The sequence below is a fragment of the Dendrobium catenatum genome, unplaced genomic scaffold (genome assembly GCF_001605985.2).
Source record: "Dendrobium catenatum unplaced genomic scaffold, ASM160598v2 fragScaff_scaffold_314, whole genome shotgun sequence".
In the NCBI taxonomy this organism is placed as follows: Eukaryota; Viridiplantae; Streptophyta; class Magnoliopsida; order Asparagales; family Orchidaceae; genus Dendrobium; species Dendrobium catenatum.
This window is the reverse complement of record NW_021318776.1, coordinates 273,857-296,433: the sequence shown is the minus strand read 5'-3', so window position 1 is coordinate 296,433 and position 22,577 is coordinate 273,857. Positions and strand designations below refer to the sequence as shown.

Genomic DNA, 22,577 nt, shown 5'->3' with positions numbered 1-22,577 from the left:
TAATTATTATAAATATTAGTGATCGTTTATATATTTCTTAAAAATATTCTAGAAAAATATGTATTAATATAAAATACCAGGTATGAAAATATTAAAATTTATTGTTAATTTAATATTGACATTTTAATATTAATTCACAGTTAAAATAATATTAACATTTAAAATAAAATTAAACAGTATATTAGAAAAGTTGAAAAATAAGTAATTTACAGATATTATTAATATTTTATTATTAATGTTTGAACTGATAATAAATAAAGTATGATGGGAAAATAAAAAAATTAATTAGATTTTTAATAGTATTCATGTTATAGTGAATATCTTATTTTTCAGCCATTTGAGTAATAATTTGTTATAACATTTTATATTAAACCTAGTTAAATAATGTGAAATGTTGCCATAAAACTACAATTGAGTAGAACTAAGGAGACATTGTGGTCCTTCAGAATTGTCATTGCTTCATAGTAAGCAGTCTCTATTGACAAAACAACCTTTTAAAGCTTGCAAAAGCGAGTTTACTTGGCCTTATTTTCATTTTTTATTTCCTTGTCTGCCACTTTCTTTTTTGAGCAATGTGTAGACTTTAAAAACTCACAATTAGATCCTGCCTTTTCACCCAAAAACACAAATAAAACATAATACTAAGGTGCACATGTACTCTTTGACGCATGTAAGAAATTTGTTTCAAACGAGAAAAGTTATTTTGTGCGGACACCGAATGCCATTCGGAGACCAATAAAAATTGCACCACGTCACCTTTTATTGTATCACAGCACGGTACCGTGGCATCCGGATGTAAAGCTGTGTCCAGCTTCCTCACAGAATAATTTCTTCTCAAACGAAGCCTAAATATCATTCTTGTTCAAATTTATTTATTGTCGAGTTGATGTAGGGATTGAACATATATATCTAGTTCTAATTTTGTTCAAGATCATATATTTGTTTTTTATTATGTTCAAGTTATAATAACATTTCAATTAATTTAAATAAAATTTTATTATTAATAATAAATGCCTTCATAATCATTTTATTAAAACTAATAATAATTCACTCAAATCATCTCTAATATTTTATTTTGAACAAATTTAGATTATTAATATATTTGTTTGTCAATATTTTTATTATCCAATGATAATGCAAATAAATATTGACTCTGCTATTATATCTTCTTTATAAGTTTTTTGAGTTATTAAAACTATTTAAATATGCAAGATGCACTTTGTAAATATATAAGTGGGCTTCACTTATGGCTTTTTTAACTTTGTCAATTTTGTCAGAAATATATCCCTTTACTCATTTCAATAGAGTTGAGTTATACAATCAAATAGAAATGAAGAAGGATTCTGAATAACATTGATCTGGATTAAAAAAATAAAAGATAAAAAGTTCCCATTAAGCTATGATGGTGTCTTCATCAGCACTGAACTATGACAGGATCCAAGGGCACAGAGGTGCGCTTCTGTTGCAGCTCTCATGGCATCTCCAACCGAACTCCATAGGATTGAATGGCGTTCTTGACCAGCTCCAACCGAACCTCAAAATTTCTGCTATTTGGCTGCGGGTGAACAGTGGGACGTCAATCCAATCGAACCTCAAAATTTCTGCTATTTGGCTGTGGGTGAACAGTGGGACGCCAATATTGGCGTTGCACTGTTCATCTCCGCCATTTTTACCTCTCTACCGAACTCGCCGCGGGAAAGAAGAGGCGACTGTTACCTACAAAAGGGTGAAAAATGGAGTCTGATTGGAGATGAATCACGGCATTTTACAGTTTCACTGCATTTTGGAGTGAAAAATGAGATTTTCCGTTGGAGATGCTCTCAGGTCCTATTAATATCACCCCTTCATGCTGAGCATGCAGAAACAAGCATGGGATTTAGTTAACAAACCTTAGCAGTTGGAATTATTTGAATCAGAGGAAGGAATGGGGGAGGAAACAAACCTTAGCAATGTTTCTGAAGTAAGTCAGAGGGTAATTTTCGGTGGGAAAGAACATTTCAATAAGATCTACTAAAATACCAACTGGGCCTGAGAGATTGCTCAATCATACCAGTAGCGATAATACATATGATAAAATAACAACAACCATATCATTAATGTTATAAGCTATTAAACATTTTGCTTATAGCTTCCTAAACAAATGTGTTAAAATGAATTTCAATTGAATTCCTTAAGCTTTTTCAATTTTATTTCCTCTCTTTCAATTCCTTAAAACAAAAGTAAGACATCGTTTGGGACGGCTTTCTTATTGCTTCTTAAAGCTTTTTTTTTTACAAAATTTTTAATATCTATCCTAAAAAGTTGCTTTAAGAAGCTGTAAGAAAGCTGTCCCAAACAAAACCTAAGCCTTGTTATTTATAACCAAGTACTTGGCTAAGCCTAGTTTCCATCAGTACCTAGACAAAAATTCTCCTCTTATCAATGTGAGAAATTGTAGTAAATGCATTTCTATTTAAGCTACTAAAATTTGAGAGCTATATGACAGTTCTCATATCAATCCCTAAACCCAAAAAAAAAAAGAGTAGAATCATACCTAGGACAGAAGAGTTTTGAACTCTTTTGTCATATCTCCACAGACTATGATTTATCAAGAAGTCAAAGTTTGCATCATCGCTCACATTGAAATTATCTAGCAATGTCAAAAGAGTGTACTCCGCAGGCTCTGGTGCAAAAGTTTGATCAATCACCTCATCAACTGTCTGATCACAAAAAGCCAAATTTTGAGTTTAAAACCATTAGCACAGCTTCAAATCTTATTTTGCGAAATCTTCCAATAACAAAAAATCTATTCAGAAAACTCAAACATAGGAGAGCATAAAGGTCATCCATGTCATCAGAATTTGAAACATTGTAGCTATGGTTACTGATTGTTTCATCCACAGTTTTACCTCCTGCATCAGAGACATACTGTTCACAAGCGAAGTCAGTCTCATTTTGGATTTCCTATATGTAAAGCTAAGTAAATATACAAATGGTGACACCTTCAATTTGTAATTTTCTCTAGAAAAGGTCCACATGCCCTGCCAAATGAAAAAAATTAATCATTTCATATGTATCATGGCATAAATAAATGATTCAATTTATGATTGGTTTCAGAAACTTATAAAGAATATTCTTCTTTATAAGTTTATGTGGCATAAGGCAAGCAAACTTTTTCTTCATTCACTATGATAGCGAAATGTGGAATATTTGGGTTACTTTAAAATGGAAAGTGCTAATACTAATACTTGATTATTTGTACTTGCGTCGAACTTTTCTTCTCATGCAACCCAAAGTAAGGTATTTCACCAACAAATAAAGCATTTTAACTGAAATTGAGACACTTAAACCTGGAAATAAGACATTCAGCCAACTGCCTTTAATTTGTTTGTGTAAATACCTTATTTCTGAATATGTGGAAGATAAAAGTACGCAAAGAATATCAGGAATTAGAAGTTAATTTTCTAATTTTGTGGCAATGATTAAAATATGGATATATCTAGAAGTTTGCATAGGCCTTCAACAACATTTCTATGTAATTTCTTGTTTCTTGCTCCAATTTTTATTTTGTTAATTTGAATTCAATCTCTCTTGTTCACTCATATTGGCTATGCCGAATCTGTTGGAATATCTGGTTGTAATCCACCAAAGCAACAACAGGTTTGAAAAGAGTTGTGAGATTTGCTGCTGCTTTGCTTAAGCAATTGTAGTTCCCTTTAATCTACAATAAATCGATCAATGGAATTGCTATACATTTGTTAGAAAGTTTAATTTTAAAGTAACCAAAGATAATTCTTAAAAGGAACACAACAGTTGAATATAAAACAACTAATATGCATTTCTGGTTGAAACTGTGAGTTCATGCTGGAAGTTACAAAATAGAAATGTCAAGTGAGAACAGAAAACAAGAAAACGTTATTTAACTTACTGCATCATACACTAAGTTAGCTCGAGCCTCTGAATTTGAGAAAGTAGCCAAGTACTTTATCCATTTCGCATTCTGTTTTTAATGTATATTGACGAAATACATTATTCACAATATCTCCTAAAAATCTTATAGGAGAAATTTGAGCTATAGAAAGGCAAACATAATTATCACCAGTTACCTGCGAAGGAGTTTTTTTCTTCTAGTGGTACAAATGCTGCAACGTTGCATGATTGCTGCTTTCCAATATTACTTATGAAATATACAGTAACTTCAGCTAATTGTTTACCGTGATGAGCGGGCCATCCAAGCTGCTCCGGTATCATCACAATACCTGAAGAATCATTGGAAGAATTAGTTAGTCAGGGTTAAGTGCGGGTGAGAACTGGCGTTTGAGAGTGAAATCAATTTAGGAAGAAGTTGAAAAATGCAAAGGGCAAATAAGTAATCGAAAAATATTGATTAAACTAAAACATTGGGATGTTTGCTGTAACTAGCAAGCAATTAAAATTCAAAATTAAAAAAATTGCACATATGGGGTGTATTGAAGCACCTAATTAGAATATAAATTAGTCAACATTTCATTGCATCATCTTCTCTAAAAGTTAACAATATGAAAGGTACCTTTCTTGACTTTAAGGAAAAAAAATACATGAAGCAGAAAGAACCTTCGTGTTACACAAGGTGAAATATTAAGCAGGAAGTGTACATTGTTATTGGATCAAACGAAACATATATATGTTGGTTAGAACTCAATACAAAATTACCTATTAAAAAATGATCTATCTTAAACATAGAATCTAATTATAAAAAATAAAGGGAAAAAAGCCCATACAACTGATTTTCCAAGTTCCAATAGAGTGTGTGGCATTATCTGTTCCTGCATCATTGGAGGCAACAAAGTGAAGATTGGCTGCATTCGTTGTTCTTCCTGTGGTGAATTTCCACCAGATCATAGATGTACTTGAAGAGTAAGATATATGAACATCATTAATAAATATTTTTTATCAAGTCGCAAAAGTTACGTGAGATTCTCTATAGATAAAAAAATGAAGATGTTATGAGAACAAGCAATCTTATGCAAAAAAAAAAATCAAGCATTCAGCTTACTAAATCACTCAAGTGAAAAAAATGTTTCTTAATATGGTTGACCAAATATTTCTACTCTAGAGCAGTATATAGTGGAAACTTCAATATGGAACGCAATTGAGCCTAAATAAGCCATCACAAGTATATCAATCAGGGCTTCTTTTTAAAACAATCACATATCTTTTGAACAACTAATGATTGACATTAAGGAGTGTTATTGGGTTGCAGTGAAATTCAACAAATCGAAGATTCTATAAAAAAAAATCATGTTCTATATAATGTGCTCAGAAAGCCACTCTATATTCTTTTCTTTAATTGTTTTCTTCATCGCAACAGAAGAAGAAAAAAATAACATTAAGCTTTAAAATAATGATTCAAATCTGTTATAAAAATCCAAAGCTGTTATAACCTGCAATAAAAAAAGATAGGTAGAGAGAGAGATACGAAGAAATAAGAAATAAATATCTAGAGTATCAAGAGTAAAATATGTATTCAAATATGAATAAATATGAAAGTTTAAAGCTCTTCTAATTTGATTCTTTTAGGTTCGATCTCAATAACTTCATCAGATTCTTCTTTTATAGATTGAACTGTAATTGAACGGAATGTTCGACTCCCATATTATTTATCTTGAACCTTTACTGAGAATATCAGCTCCTTATCACAAATATTTGTGATAATGTTATTATAATCTTCTATGTTGGTTTCCTACATTAAAAAAGAAAAAATATATAAGAGTATGCATATATAAGTTATAATATAAACATAATGTAATAAAATAGATATACCTTTATTTTCTCTAAATTTGTAACAGGTATGCCAATAATTTGTTCAACTTCATTATAAAAAATTGTAAATATTGCAGTTGAACTAATATCCTCAACAAGCAATTTGATAAGATACCTGTATAAATAATATTTTTGAAATATATTATAAAGTTAAGATTTTTTATTTCAAATATGATAATATTATATAAAAAGTTTACCTCAAACTATATTCAAGATTTTCTTCTGAACATTTAGAATATTTTGCAATGCCATCAATAAAAAAAAAATTTTGGATTTACATGTATTGCATGAATTGTATCATATATTTCCTTCTTGATAATGTCCTTTTATTACTACTCCTGTAGAGTAGTACTTTACCTGAAATGTATAAAAAATAATTTATTAGAAAGAAATCAGAATAATAATTGATCATATTTATTACCTCTCCCAATGATTTTTCAGATGTGTTGATATTTTGTAGATATGTCATCAAATACATATCAAAAGAAGATGATGTATGTTGATAAATATTTTTATTGGACTTGTAAATTGAAAAATTTAACAAGTAAAAATAATGACAGTTGAAATAACAGTTTTAAGTAAAGCATTAAGAAGTTTATACAAATCCAAGAGTTTTTTTGATGATGGCAGATTTGGATTGATTTCTAAAGTTGTTGATTGTATTGTTGAGAGTATGAAATCTGATATATCATAAAATATAATTAAAATTAGAAATACATAAGATATATATATATATATTTAATTACCTAAAAAAAAATAATTTAACTTGATATCTTCAATTATCGATAAATTATTTCTTACTGCTTCTATATCATCAGTGATTGCAACTTGTATTTCTGAGATACTGATTAAAATAATATCAAAACTTTCATTGACATTATAGAAATCTTTATTTGTCATTTTGATTTGCCCATTTGATAAAATATAAGTCTTTCCAATATGTAGCAAAATTTGTCAATTATTTCATTGAACATGATGACATATATTTTTTAACCCTAAAAAATAAAAAATAACAAAATTTTTTAGAAGATAATAAAAATACATAAAAATTTAGTGTTCTTTCAAAATAATATTAGTAATATTCATTGAAATGAAATTTTATAAAATTTAATTACCTCTTTATCCATTAAAGTAAGCTTCTGGATCTTTCCTTGTCTAGATTTGAAAACTCTAACATTATCAATTTGAGTTATTACAACTGTAATACTCCAATAACATTGATGTAGAGATAAACTTTTGATAAAACTTGATGAATCCATTAAATTTAACCTGATATTAATAGAATTACAAATTTATTCATTAAAATTTATAAACAAATCTTTAGATAAATATATTATAATATGAAAGTAATAATAAAATAATACTTAATTTAAATATATATACATACATATTAATTATTTGATAGATGTGAAAATCTCTTTATAAACAATATTTTTGTGTAAGAATCTTATGAAAAAGTATATTTATCTGGTATTATAAATATTTTATTATGCTCATTGATATACCTCTTGATAATACAACATATAATTGCCCATGTGAGAAAATATTATGTGGAAGGTAAATCCTAACATTAGTAATCATTTGATCTTGTGTTTTATTGATAGTCATTGCAAAGCACAAATATAATGAAAATTATTTTATCTGAAATTTAAATAGAAGAACTTCATCATCGCTTGTACATAATGGAATCCGAGGTATTATAATTATTTTCCCTGAGAATTGTCCCATTGAAATTTCTATAATAATCACATTATTTTTAAATGATTTATAAATCATTCGTGTTCCGTTGCACAAACCATTTAAATGATCTAAGTTTTTTAGTAGCATTACTGGATAATTTATCTTGATAACAAGACAATGAGGAGGAAATTCATTTGGTGTTAATGAATTTAAAAATTCAACTTGATAAAGATTATAACAATTATCACTAACACTATCAAAGCTGAAATAAGTAAACTCATCACCTAAAAAAATATTAATAAGCTTTTAATTATCAACATACTCATTTTTAGTGGCAAGAATTAATCTTTCCATAATGTACTCCGACGATAAAAAATAAGCACATAGAGAAGGAAAAATAGTACATATTAATAAATCTTATGAAGCTTCATTATTTGAATATTCTATCACCATTTCATTTGAAATATGCACTAATCCATCTTCACTTTCCTCTTCATCTCCATTTCCAATTATAAGAATAAAATCACTGAATAAATGATCTGTTTTTGCCCGCATATTTTCTTTTAACTTGAAAACTTTCATATCTTGTCCTAAGTATGACTTAACCATGCTATAACTAATAGTTTTTGATCTTGATGCATGTCTTATAACTGGTAATACTTGTCAGAAGTCACCTTCAAATACAATAACTTTACCATCAAAAGAAATAAAACTATTCATAATATCTTTCATAGTTTTATCTAAAGTTTTAATTACTGTTTGTTTAATCATTGGAGCTTCATCCCATATTATAATATTTGATTATTTAAGTAACCGAACAAGTCCACTTTGTTTGGTAATTGCACATAACATTGTTTATGTTGAATTTATAGGTATTTTGAACCTTGAATGTGTTGTTCGACCTCCGGGCAATATTGAAGCTGCTACTCCTGATGTAGCTGTTGCGATTGTTGTATGACCATCATTTCTTAAAGTTGAAAGAATAGTATGATACATATATGTTTTACCTGTACCTCTAGGACCATCTATGAAAAACATGACATTACGTTTCTGATTAACACGATTGATAATTTCTTCAAATGCATTCTTCTGATTTGAATTGAGTGTATTTATTATATTTATTATATTTATATATTCAACTAGAGTAATGATATTTCACTCTTCAGATATTTTTTTATTATTGAGCTCATCATTTAAATCATGAAAGATCTCTTGGACTTGTGGCAATTCAGGCAAGTCAAAATCATCAATAGACTTTCTCATTCTCTCAAGAAATAAGTTAATATCCAATAATATTTTTGACTCGCAAACATCATAAAAAATATCCTTAATGGTTTGATAATCATGAGATAGATCTATGTAGTACTCATTCCATAATTGAAGAATATTAGTTGTCTCGTAGTAGACGAGAAGAATAGCAAATAATTGTCATAGCGCATTTGACATTTGATAATTTGATGCATCATTTAAGTAATATGATATATAAGCATCTGTTTCCAGTAAACCATACATTTCTGCAGCTTCTTTAAAAGTAGAGTATTGGATTCCATGAACTCGTAATAAATTTGAAAATTAAGTTGGTCCATATACATGATTTAACAAAATTCTGAGGTAATATCTTTCACCATCTGATAAATTTGTTGTATTTACACGACCGATTTACTCATAATTTTTCCTCATCTTCCATATTTTATTTGATATATCCCACACATATTTTTCAGGAATTTCTCTATATAAATACTTCTTGCCTCTGAAATAATTTTATTGAGACTAAAAAACTCAATCAACATAGTTTTTTTCCCAATGTCGGTTCATAATATATCAAGCAAATCTTGATTCTTTATAATAAACTGATTGATGGTCTTCTAAATATAGTTGTAAATTACACACTGATGGATACATCTCATTTAAATCAAATTTAAATATTCTATAGAATGCTTCTGGTGCTGATACCCATCTGTCATATTGATATTATCGAATTTCATCAAAATCTTGTTCTCCATTTTTATGTGAAAATGCCACTGAAATTTTATCATGTCCCTTATAAATATACTTCACTGCTTTGATACCGGAACATATCTTAACATTTATGTGATAATTATATCTAGATAATAGATATAGATTGTAAGGAACAACCCAACAATTGTCTAAGAAATAATTTATTACTTTTACTTGATGACCATCTTGTCTTCTTCGATAAATTGGATATGAGTCATCTCTAATTATAGTTTGGTTTGAGAAAGATCTGTGATATTTAATCTTATATAATTCATTTATTATGCAAGCATTTTTTCTTGTTTAAATTTTCATAGGGACCGTGCATCATATGTTTTACAACATACTCATGTAGACTCTTATATTTTGAAGGATCTGATAACTCTGTAGATACATATCTATCAAATTGTATTGGAGATGATATCTTAAATGGAATATCCAAGATAATTAGAAAATGAGCATGTGGAAGTCCTCTTTTTTGATATATATGGATAATTACAGTTCTAAAAAATTGATTTCTTGAATAATTGATCCTTTAAATCTTGTAATTTAGCCCTGAAAATATGTATTGTTAGGTCGGGTCTATTTTATACCGTTTGACCTGGCTTAAACTCATTATAAAGTTCTTGTCAATCAGGATTACATGTTATTGTTATGAACAAGTCTGGTTTTCCAAATCATTAACAAAGAGCCATGGTATCTAAATATCTTCGCCGCATATCAAGAGGTCCGTCGATGAATGAAGGTGAAAGTACAATTCTTTTATCAGTATTATTACTTTGTGTTTCTCCAGAAGTTACACTATCAATAATCCCTTTATACAAATCAGATCGTATTGTATGTTGATTTTGTCTGTAAAAAAGTCTAAGCAACTTATTTCAATCTTCACATATATGTCGATAACAAACTGATGTAGTAATATACCTGCATACAAAATAATTGATTTCTTATGTTCTCAAATTTGAAGCTTGTAACTATAATATTCTATACATGAAACTCTTTATTTTGATTTCTTCTTGATACTTGAAATATTATAAATACATTAATTATGATAATTAAAATTATTTTAATTATTATATATCAATATAAAAAATTTAGTGACATTCCATTTTCTTGTTGGCTAAATAATTCTTCATCTATTAGAGATGATCTTATTAACGACATTGTTATTTCTTCATTCCTTCTAAATATCAAATTTCGATTTATATTTTGATGTCATCCAACTTCTCCATTTGGGAATATAATTGAATATTGCAAAGGGTCATAGCATCCAAAGTAATGCTTGATTTTACGATATGTCCCAGAATATGAAGTTAATATGATATCACATTCAATGCAACATGTATTTTATCATTCAATCCATATTACTATTACTTGTGATATTATAGTTGCATTATAAACCCTTTGATCTATTCTCACATCAGATCTAATGCATATTTGTAAGTTTTCCAACATATCTCTATTATTCAAAGATCTGAAGAATTGTGTGTATGGATTTATAGAAAGTATATCCATCAATTTATTTATCAAATTTTTTTGAAAGATTTAAATCTTCAATAACATTCATTCGATTGTTTGTTTCAGCATCAGTGTCATAAATATATAATTGAAAGTAGCATAAACCATTTGAACCTTTTATAATAGGAGGTAGACTATGATAAATTAGACCTTGAGCTCTAATTGTGTAAATTTCTTGTCTCGCATTTGCCAAATTTGTATTTATATGGGTTCCGAAAGATGTGAATGCAAATATACTGTTATATGCTTTGATTTTACTTCTATATTCTTTTAAATCAGGTGAACATGAATTGAATAATTTATATAGTTGATCAAGAATAATTGTCGGAGTAAGCACGACTTCTCCATTATAACAACAAAATATCGGTGGTTCAAAGTGGAATAGTTTTGCATTACAATAACAACATGAACGTTGTTGTTAAAGAAAGTGTAATTCTGATAAATTTGAGTCGTAATCAATATTAACATCATTGATATTAGATGCTTCTATATCTGTTTATTAGAAGATAAAACATATTAATTATTAAGAAATATAAATTAAAAATAACATAATAAATTTAGGTTAGTAAAAAGAAACCTAAACAATTTGATGTCGATGACAAACAAGCAATTTTTAAATTAGAAAATTGCTTTTTTCTTTTTCTAGCAATATTAATATCACGTTTTTTTTTTCTTCAAAAGACATTTTAGCATATCGTTGTCTTTGATATTCTTTTTTCCTTTGACCCTCCATATCAAATATATCTATAAAAATTTACTGCAATATTGATAGATTAAATGATAAAAAAATTTTGAAAAACAAATTAAATGAATGATACTAACAAGCATTAAACAAAGAGAAAACAAAATAAATTAAAATTTAATGAAAATAAAAATAATTTAAGTAATTGTTAAAATTGTAAATGGAAAAAAAACCATATTGCAATTAAAAAAATTGTGTAAGCTCTAAGCAATTGTTAAATGACAATAAATCCATCACTACTTTGCATGGAAAATTATTCCACATAAATGTAATTTTTATAAGTAAATTTATTTGAATGTAAGACAAACTCACAAACATTAACAATTTTTCATCTTGTTCACAAAGAGAAGTACGCAGTCTGCATCAAAAATTAATGTATTAAAAAGAAATAAAACAAATTATTATCATCATGAATTAAATAAAAAAAATTCAATTATAATACTTTAACATGAGGGCATGATTCATAACATTTCATATATGCATTAGTACAAGTTATAACAACAACCAAAGTTTAATAAATTTGTACAGATGAATTAAATAACTTTATAACCTCAATGTAATTATGGATAAGCTCTCAAAATAATGAATAAAAAAGCTATATGGATAGTTGAAAAATACAAAATACCAGAATTAGAATAATGAATTAGAGATCAATATATATTTACTGCATAACCACTATGTACTTAAAATTGAAAAACTATAGAGATTAATAAAAATTTAATGAATGTACACATGAATATATGAAATCTGTTTAAAAAAATACATAGTAACGAGGAGCGGGGCATTTTCGTGAATGGTGATGGCGGGGCATTTTGAATAAATCCTTAGCATTTTTATAATCCTCTCATACTAGTCATTATTTTACTGGAGAAAAGGTATACTGAAATTCAACTGTCTTCACACCCTTCTAAATACGCTTTATTAATTTGAAAAAATCTATCATCATTATAAAAAATAATATCAATTAATATTCCATAGGGTCTAATAATCTTACACATATAGTTGTGTTAACCTCTCGATTAAATGTCTTTCTTTTAGGAAGAAAATATGTTGAATTTTTCAAGGGTTAACCATAACCATTCTAAACATTATGAACTAGACTAGACCTCAAAAATCTTATAATAAAAAGCATCGTCGCCTTCACCCATTTGTACCTACAAATAGATAAGGCTGCAATATAGCACTAAATATTAGATGCTTTGCTCTTACCATCCGATAAGTCTCATATCTAAAATATAAATTTTCACTTCACACTTCAATATCATCCACCAAAATATGAACTGTGATGTTTGTGAGATGAGGGAGCGTTCAATGGCACGATGTCTCAACCGATCATGTCGAAGTTCTTCTTCACTAGAATCAGTTAATGCGGGATCCAAGTAAGCTTTCATTTCATCCTCTGAGCTTGTATTGTCTTGAATTGCCGCTTTAAACTACCGTGGATTTCGCTCGACTTGACAACCCCTCCTCATAGAGGGTATGGTTGCCGGCTGTGGAACTCAATTTGGAAGTTGGATATGTAACATAGACTTAATTTCCTATAGCTCCTTGAGCGTTTCAGTTGAAAACATGAAATGCTCTGCGACCAAATATTTCAGTTGTCGTGCCAAGCTGATCTTCCATAAGTTGTCCAGGTTGCGATAGTCATCGCCCCATACCCGATTAGTGCAATTCGCCATCCCACTCGAGCTCTAAGCTTTGATACCACTCTGACATAGGAAGTCTTGAAAGCGGCGGCCACAACATCATAAGCCCAAATGAAAGAGAAGCAGAAACCTTCAAAGCCTAAAAGATGTATATTGATGGGGGAGCGTTCATGCGAATCAAAGGGAGAGGAGCAGACAATTTTAGTGTAGCGAGCATATGAAAGTATATACAACAATGAAAGCGACATTTCGTGTAAGGATGCTTTGATATGAACGAAGAGTGCAGGGATGCGAAGAGAAAGGAGGGATGCGTTGAAAGAAGAAAAGTAGGATTATGATTCGCAAGCAGATGAGGATAAATGATTAAGAAAATGAATTATGGATATAAAGATTAAATTTTTTAACGGCCAGGATGATGTATGGGGAGAATCACAAGCTGCACTTTAATAGTAGTATAGACTTAATAACATAATAAATAATAAATATTAAAAATATTCAAATATAATAGAAATTATATAATAATTAAAATGAATTGCATAAATACATCAATGTTTAATCAATATGGTAGATTGTACAATACAATGTTGATTGTACTAAATGATTGGAAGAGATGAAATTCGATCATCTCAAGGATCATCATGAACTAAACTTGATCTATTGAACTATTCATATTGTACGATGCCAATCATACTAGACAATTGGCAAAGATGATGTTTGATCGTCCTTAAAATCATCCTATACAATCTTAAGAATAATAAACTAATCGTACCATATGATCTAAGTATTATAATGTATAATTAGAATGATGTATTTGAACATTTTGTATTGTGACTCATCCGTCGTGCTAAAAAAATTTGGATTTTTTGAAGTAATTTTAATGTATGATTCATTATTGTATTATATAAATCGAAATGACTAACTTAAATTTTAGGATTAATTTGAGCCTTTATTTAAAATTCATCCCTAATTTTTCTTATGGATTCTTTTTCCATTTTTTCCAAGGAAAAACTTCTATGAGAAGGGCTTAAAGAGGGAGAATTACTTTGGAAAGAGAATGAGATGAGGTATTGAGGGAGAAGATTCTTCTGAGATAAGAGTGTGTGTGATAGGGGTTTCTACATATGGTTGCTATGTGATATTGCACCTTCTTCCTCCAAAGTCAATGTCTTTGATTGAGGGAAACTCTGGGAAGTGTTTCTTCGTCGGCCACTCCATCGTATCAAGGAGGTGAAAGGGATTCGACTACTCTATTGTATCGGGAAAGTGAAAGGGATTCAGCTAATCCACCGTGCCAAGAATGTGAAAGGGATTCAGCTACTCCACCACACAGAGGAGATGGAAGATATTTGTAAGGGCTTCGCAGCCTTGCTGTGGGGGCAAAAAGGGAGTCACTAGTATAAGTGCAATACTCAAAATGAATGACTCTAGAGAGTAAACATATATTAAGGTTAACTGAATCAATATAATTATCCATATAATAAATTATTTGAATTATGTTCATGGGATTTTGTGAGTTATTAAATAATTTTTCACAAGTTAGAGTAGCTCCAGTGGAAGACAAGATTACAAAGAGTCACCTTAGATGATTTGGTCACATAAAATGGAGGCCTTCCGATGAATCATTTAGGAAAGTAGATGTATTAGATTTGGCTTATGTTAGGAAATGTGGATGTAGACCTAAAAATATTTGGTTAGGAAAAGATTAAAAATGATCATTTTTTTTAAGACTTAAATGAGAATTTGACTCTTAACAATAACACAATGAAGAAAAATGATTTATATAGCCGACCCCACGTAGTGAAACAAATGCTTTGAGAACAACTTAAATAGGCTTGGGCTCCCTCGCCATTGGATATACAAGTAATTATAGTATTAGTTGCATAATACAATTACATAAAGAATGTGTATATTAAATACTATAAAGCTCGATATTTGAGAAATTTTGGGCTGAGTTATAAATTTAAGGTAAATACATAGATGAGTTGAATCCAAATTTTCATATGCCATGGACGGGTCGATCTGACCCGAACCACCGAACGGTTCAAATTGAGAACGGCTTAAACCGGTTTGGGCTACCTCGCCACTCGCTATATATACATATTTTCCTTCTGTTCAACATCATCGGCTGTAATGATCTAGGGTTTCTTGGAGCCTTAGTGGGCGGCAGAATCAAGGGGCTATTTCTCTTCTCCTCTTAGTTGCGGCAGTGTTTTTCTGTTCCAGTTTCTCCTCTTTATGTAAATTTACTCGTCGAATCCACTGAATCTTCGTATACCTTGCATCTTCAAATTATTTTCTAGTTATAGCATTTCATTAAAGCATTCGGCGTGTTATATAGGCTCCGTCTAATCGCTAGAATCCATGGAAGCGTTAGTTCGCTTCATTTACTTCTTTTTAGAATATATGGTGCTCTGATTACGAAAGATTTCTGGTTTCGTTTCTCGATCCGTCGGATCTTGCTACGATATATTTGCAGGAGTTATGTATCGGTGCTTTGCTTTATCGCGTGCATTTGTGACCGAGCGTTCCCTGCTAAATTGACTGTAAGGGAGAATGGACTTTTGGGTTATTTTTCTTTATTCGATTACTCAACAATCTTTCTCCCCATATTCTTTTCGTAGATCCGGAGCTCTAATTTCAGTGATCTAGCAAGAATGTTTTCAAGAAATTCATTTTGTTTTAATTTTTCTTTCACTGAGTTGATGGATTTTATTTTACTTGATTTGATTCAGTTTTTTCTTAAAAATGCATTGATGAGTGCAGGATAGTGTGTATCGGCTCTTGCTCATATAATGCAATCTTAACCGAAAGTGTTTCCTGCAAAATTGATTATGGTGAAAATGGGCAGTTGGGTTTCGCTTATTTGTGAGGATCTCAACAATCATTTTCTTCATATTTTTGATGTTTTTTTAAAATTTCTGTTCATTGTTTGGAACTACTTGAATAAAGAAGATTTTGGAGTCAGATAAGTTGGATGCTAGGGTTGAGATTTAGGGGCTGTTTGGTATGCGGATTTAGGCGGATTTAAGGCCGGATTTAGGCGAAATCCAGCCAAACGGCCTAAAATGCAAATCCAAATCTCACGGCAAACGAAATCCTCCGTGGATGGAAAATTCCGCCTATTCCCTCTAAATCCCGGATTTCCGAAATCCTTTGGTTCGGCGGATTTACGGGATTTGGCCGACGAAGCGCGCGAAAGGGAGAAAGTTCTTCACAGCAAGCGAGCTCCCGTTGTTGCTTCAGATAAAAAAATGTCGTAACTTCCGATCCAACAGGAAGGTAATGTAGTCGAAGGAGCAAAGTCGAACAGCGACGAAGAACTCTTGAAAATTTTAGGTGCGAAGGGAAAAAGTAACACTTCTAATTATTGAATAATTTAATTAATATAATTTAAAATATGATAAAATTATTAGTTAAATATTTAATTATTTTAAAATAATTAATAGAATTAAATATGATCTAAAATTTAAAAACTTATTATAAAATATTATAAATAATAATTAAATAATTAATTAGTATTAATAAAGTTTTGATATTTTTTATTTAAATTTTTTTTGTTGTGCTTTAATTATTTTAATAATGTATGTTAACTTTTTAATCGTCTTAAATTCTAAAATGAACAGTTAAACAGTCACAAAAGATTTAATTGGATTTATCATGAATGTTACCAAACAGTTTTCAGGTCCCTCAGGATTTCAAAAATTTTGGATTTGAAGGATTTACGAAATCTTACTTAAATGAAATTTTAAATTCTACCAAATAGCCCCTTAATGTTTAGTGGCTGTTTGGTATCGGATTTGTCTGTAGATTTTAAGCAGGATTTAAGGTAAATCCAGCCAAGATGGTTTTCTTGAGGTCGCATAAATCCGAAGCCTTCCTGAATAAATCCGCCTAAATTTAAATTCTTCGTCGAAGAAGCGCACGAAAGAAAGAAAGATGGTTACTTGACAATGAGCAAGAGCAAGCTCCCCTAATTGTCATTACTTGGTGTGATTTTACCTACATGTTAATGGAGTTAAAAAAAAAAAGAAAGTTCAGAATGACTCCAAAGATTGTTAAAATAGAGCATTTGAAAGAAATAAACTTAAGAGCTTTGGAATCCACCTGAAAATAAAAATCAAGATAGTATAAAAAGGTCAGTCACAAGCAAATAAAAAAAAGAGTTAGAGGCAATCACAAAATGCACAACAGTCAAATGTCTATATCCAAAGATATAATGCCAGCGAAAGTTGTAGTCCAAAGATCAAAAAATTGGTGCAACAACGGTAACCTCACATCTCCAAACCATGAGCCACCAAAGCCAATCTCAAAAAACATATATTTTTTGAATTTCTTCTTTCTACGTTTATTCATCTGAACGACTGTATGAACAGAAATTTCATTCAGATCAGTTAATTTATCCTTATCAAACACTTTCTTTTCACCATTCTCTGAAGGAAAGGATAGAGAGCCTTCAATTCAATCAATTTGCTCCAAAATATTGTTCCCCAATCTCACACCTAAATGAGCATACAAGGCATTATCAGATAGAAGCAACTGGAACATCAACAATGTGTTCATTCATGCTCAGTCACATAGAGGAGATTGGCACAATCAGATCAAGAGACATCATAGGAGAAATAATAGAAGGATCGAACTCATTAAAATCAATGTTCATCACTCTCATATTAACATCACAAAGTTTTTTATCATTCACATTCATTAGCTCATTATCAACAACAAGATCAACAATGTTAGAACTAATAATCTCAATCTCGCCCTGAGGGGAAGCCACCAAGACAATGTCAACCACATTACCATCATCACAACACAAAATAACTCCACAATTTTTTGAAGGAGGCATAAGTAATAGAGATCATCGAATCATTCTCAATCGCCCTCCCCAATGGAGCAATCGACTCAAGCAGAGGCAAAATAATATCAGGAAAAGCACTATTCGATTGATCAACTTCCTTCTCATTGTGATCAACAACATCGGCATTTTCAACAATACCATGACCATTATCTAACAAAGTAGCACAAATCACATTAGGGGTAGCTAAATTATCCATGGTTTTCAAACCATCAACAATATTCCCATGAGAGCTAACTTAATGAGGTTCAATAGATACAAGTTTTGACATGCAAATTTGAGGATTGAAAATACAACATTTCTTTTTATCATGACCGAAAGTTTTATAAAGATCACATAAATGAACATACCCCAAGTTATTCATACTGATCCAAACATAATTGGAATAGCATTTTGAGACATCCAGTTCAATCAAAACCCGTGCAATTGAGGGGTGAGAGCCCACAACAGTTGCATTGTCAATGAGCAGAGGTCGACCAAAAATGGGAGAATTGGTGGGGTCACAAATTAGAAAAGGATACTCAAATAGGTATAATAATAGATTGAATCAATAAATCTAAGTAAAGACATCACTTAATTAATTTCATAAAACAATTATATACATCACTTTGTTTTATCAGCACATGCTTCACATCCAAAATAGTAACATAAATTTCACCAGCAAGCTTAAGATTAAAGAAGAACTTTCTGATTGAATCCAAAAAAGATTGCTTAATCGAAATTTTTTCGACCAAAGAAAACTCAAACTCTCAAAGGGAGCAGCAAGAGCGAAAATTTCCTTCTTCAAAATCCACAATGATGGCAAACTTCGATAGGTTGAAGTTTTAAGAGGCGGGAAAGACATTGGAGAGCCATCGGCCAAAGCATCAATAAATGACTTAGAATCATTTTTACCACAAAGGAAGCTAGGATAGCTCAAACGAATTTGATTAGCTGTCATCCAACAAAGTCGGTGGAGGAAACTCATGCATAGAAGAACCACATCCATTGAATGACAAGAAAACTAAAGGAACAGAATAAACTTCCCAAAAATGTGCACCTCGAAGTGGCTAGGGTAAAGCCCTAGCGGAGCGGGCGAGGACGAAGCGTTGGGGAGGAACCTTGTGCGATGTTTGAGGTTGAATCCTCCTTTCTTTGGCTATAAACCAACTTCTTACATTCCTTCTTAGCTTGAACTATTGTCCACAAGGAAGGGTCATAAGAGCAAGTTGGGGAGAGTGAGTCGGCTTCGGTTGGAGAGGGGATAGGGGTGCAAACGAGTCGAGTCTAGGCCCTTATCAAGCTCGGCTCGTTAGTTGGAAAGCGAGCTCAAGTCGTCGGCTCGTCTCATTGTAAATCCTAATTACAAGCTTGACAGGCGAGCTCGAGTCGGCTTGCAAGACATGGGCGTGAATTTTTAAATTTATGTGAGATTTTTAAAAATTAGACGAGATTTTTAAAAATTAGTCAAATTTTAGAAAAAAAAAAGAAGAAATGTTTAACATTTAAATAAAACTTAAGTAGTTTTTATTAATTTTTTTAATATTTAAATTTAATAAATAAAATAATTTTTTTAAAATATTAATATTTAATCAAGCCTGCTCGCGAGCTCATGAGTCGAGCCGGCTCAAGCGCGAACTCGAGCTCGTTTATTAAATGAGCTTGGCTCGCGATCCCATAAACGAGTTGAGTTTGAGCCGGTTCGCGCGAGCCGGCTCGGCTCACTTACACCCCTAAGAGGGGAACCGTCTCGAAGCGGATAAGGCGATACCCTTGCGAAGCAGGCGAGGACGAAGCGTAGGGGGGTAAAAAAAATAAAAACTATGACTTAATCCAATCAAATACCAAACAGCCCCTTATTGATCTTTCTAGGTTAAAAGTTAGGACATTTGTTTTTGGCCTATTTTTTAAGGGGCCGTCTGTCAACAGTAATTAGTATTTAATTTTAGTGTGATTTAGTAAAATTTGAGTATATTAAATTTTAAAAATTATTTGGTATGACATATGTTAAAGGTTGATAAATTCTAAAAAATTGTTTTACAACATATTTTAGGATTTAGGGTGGTTAGTTTATTAAAATTTAAATTTAATTTATATTTCAATTTAAATATGTATTTAAAATAATAATTATCTACTAATTTTAATTTTAATAATGATCATTAAATTATAATTATAAATAATATAATTAGAAATTAGTTTAATGATTAAATGATTTAATTAATTATTTAAATACTTTGTTAATTTCTAAGAATATTATTAAATTTTTAATTAATTTCTAAAGTCTTCTATTGATTCTAATTAATTATTATTTTATATACATCTTATTAAATGTTAATTTTAAAATTAATTATTTAATTGTTATTTTATATAATTATTGGATTATTAATTACAAGGTTAATTAATTAATTAATAATTAAGACATTTCATTAAAAAATAATTGTTAAGTATGTCATAAATTAAGTAATTAATTATTAATATTCTTATCACATCAATTAAATAAAATTAAATCAATTAAATAAAGTTAATTTCTAATTTAATTGATAGGCCTTCTTGGGTTTGCTTTTCAACTTCTCCATGCCTTAAGTGCTTTCATTTTGCTTTTAAACTTGAGATTATATTGCATTTATTTTGCTACCAACTAAATAGTTTCTTAAACTTGAGAGATTTGGAGTATAAAAAATTTAAGAGGTGAAAAAAGAAATATGATACTAAAATGTTTATAAGTAGAGAACTATATGTTTATATTTTGAAATAATTATGATGTTAAAATGACATATAAATAAATATTAAAATTTAAATATGATGTAAATATATAAAAATTATGATATAGGTTAATAACTTTTGATCTCATTTAGATAAGGTAATGTTTGTTTGAGAAGGCTTTTAATGTTGCTTAGTTCATTTGAAAATTTTTTGTTGGAGTTAAGGAGTTAGTGGTATCTAAATGGGTTAGTAGGTTGGGTTGGGGTTTGATTTGAATTAGATCCAATTTGAATTCTAAATTAGGGGTGTCAATTTCTGACACGACCCGAAAACCCGACCCGAACCTGACCCGAAAAATCCGGGTTTGGGTCAACCTGTGAAGGAAACGGGTCGACCAGCGGGTCAACCCGAATAACCTGCGAAGCTTATAATGGTGTTAAAATATGGAGCTACGAGTTCGACGGTTTGAGGCATCGAGATTTCAATTTTCTCGTTTTAGGGTTTCATTTCTCCTCGCTCTGGCACTGGGGTGGAGTTGTGGACGTGGAGGAGCTGGACTGATGGAGGTTTCTTCACTTCTTAATATCTTCTTCTAATCCTCTCTCGAGTATCGACCTCTCGACTCTGGTGAAACATCTGACTTTGGAATTCTTCCTTGAATCCTCTTCCTTTCTCCATTTCTCGGTTGTGACTTGCAACGGTTGGTAATATCTTGAATAACTCTTAGTTATTTGAAGTGTTGGTGTGATGGTGGTTGGCGGTTTTGATTTCTATTTTAGATTTTTTTTAAAAATTTTTTATGGAGGATTTGTTCTTTCATTTTGCCCTAATTTGGTCTGTGTGAGTCGTGTGATGGGTTTTCTGGACTATGCTGCTTCCTTCATTCTTATAAGTTCTTCCTTATGAGTTATGAGTATATGTGCCATGACCGACAAATCGAGCTTCTTGTTGCTAGCCTGCTATATCGCAAGCCATGCACGGGTTGGAATATTGGATTTGGGCTTGCTATTATTCAACTTTTACATTGTTGTTGTTCTGTTACACTGTTAGAGTGTAGTTTAGTGTTGTACTATTAAAATTTTCTGCTTTTCCTCTAGCTGTTGAGATTAGGGCTTAGTCGCTTGGGCCTTCTGGAGTTGGCGGCTTGCTATAATGTTGTATTGTTGTTGATGCATGTTGTATTGTAGTTGAATAAGTTGATGCTTTGTTGATAGTTATATAAGCATATTGTCTTATCATGTTATGTACTTACGTTGTTATGGAATATGAAGAATAGGATGAAATTTTGCAATATTTATTTGATAGTATCATAGTGATCAAGTGATGATGACTATTTGAATTATTGATGCATGTTGTTGATGTTATGAGTACAATTTTGCGTTTAGATGTAGGATTCTAATATATTTGTTGCAAGTAATTCTTCTTTGCATAATGAGCATGTGCTTGTTCCTACTGATAATGAAGTGGAATGTGATTGTGATGAGTTGAACAATCCTATTCCAAGAGATGAGGGAAGTGCTCATAAAACGAAAAGGAGGTCGACTTCCACGGTATGGGGGCATTTTGAAATGTTGTCACTTGCAGATGATGTCAAACATCGTTGTAAATATAAGAAATGTGGTGCAACATACTTATGTGATAGTAAAAATTGTACATGAAATTGAAGACGCCACTTGCAGAA

At 30.6% G+C, this 22,577-nt stretch overlaps 1 protein-coding gene and 2 non-coding genes across 3 annotated transcripts; 2 read left to right on the top strand and 1 right to left on the bottom strand.

The window, feature by feature from the left end:
* Positions 1 to 1,912: 1,912 nt before the first annotated feature.
* Positions 1,913 to 18,413, bottom strand: LOC110100854. The gene is made up of 8 exons (XM_028693528.1): positions 18,182 to 18,413; positions 4,091 to 4,238; positions 3,908 to 3,983; positions 3,619 to 3,700; positions 2,982 to 3,028; positions 2,799 to 2,907; positions 2,534 to 2,695; positions 1,913 to 2,028 (listed from the first exon to the last, which is right to left on the bottom strand). Exons 1-8 carry the CDS (start codon positions 18,411 to 18,413, stop codon positions 1,913 to 1,915), a joined length of 972 nt encoding a protein of 323 aa, XP_028549361.1.
* LOC114579328 lies at positions 15,832 to 15,974 on the top strand. The gene has a single exon (XR_003700261.1). It is a non-coding gene; the product is annotated as a small nucleolar RNA snoR135 (small nucleolar RNA).
* Positions 16,119 to 16,260, top strand: LOC114579327. Its single transcript, XR_003700260.1, has one exon. It is a non-coding gene; the product is annotated as a small nucleolar RNA snoR135 (small nucleolar RNA).
* Positions 18,414 to 22,577: the final 4,164 nt, after the last annotated feature.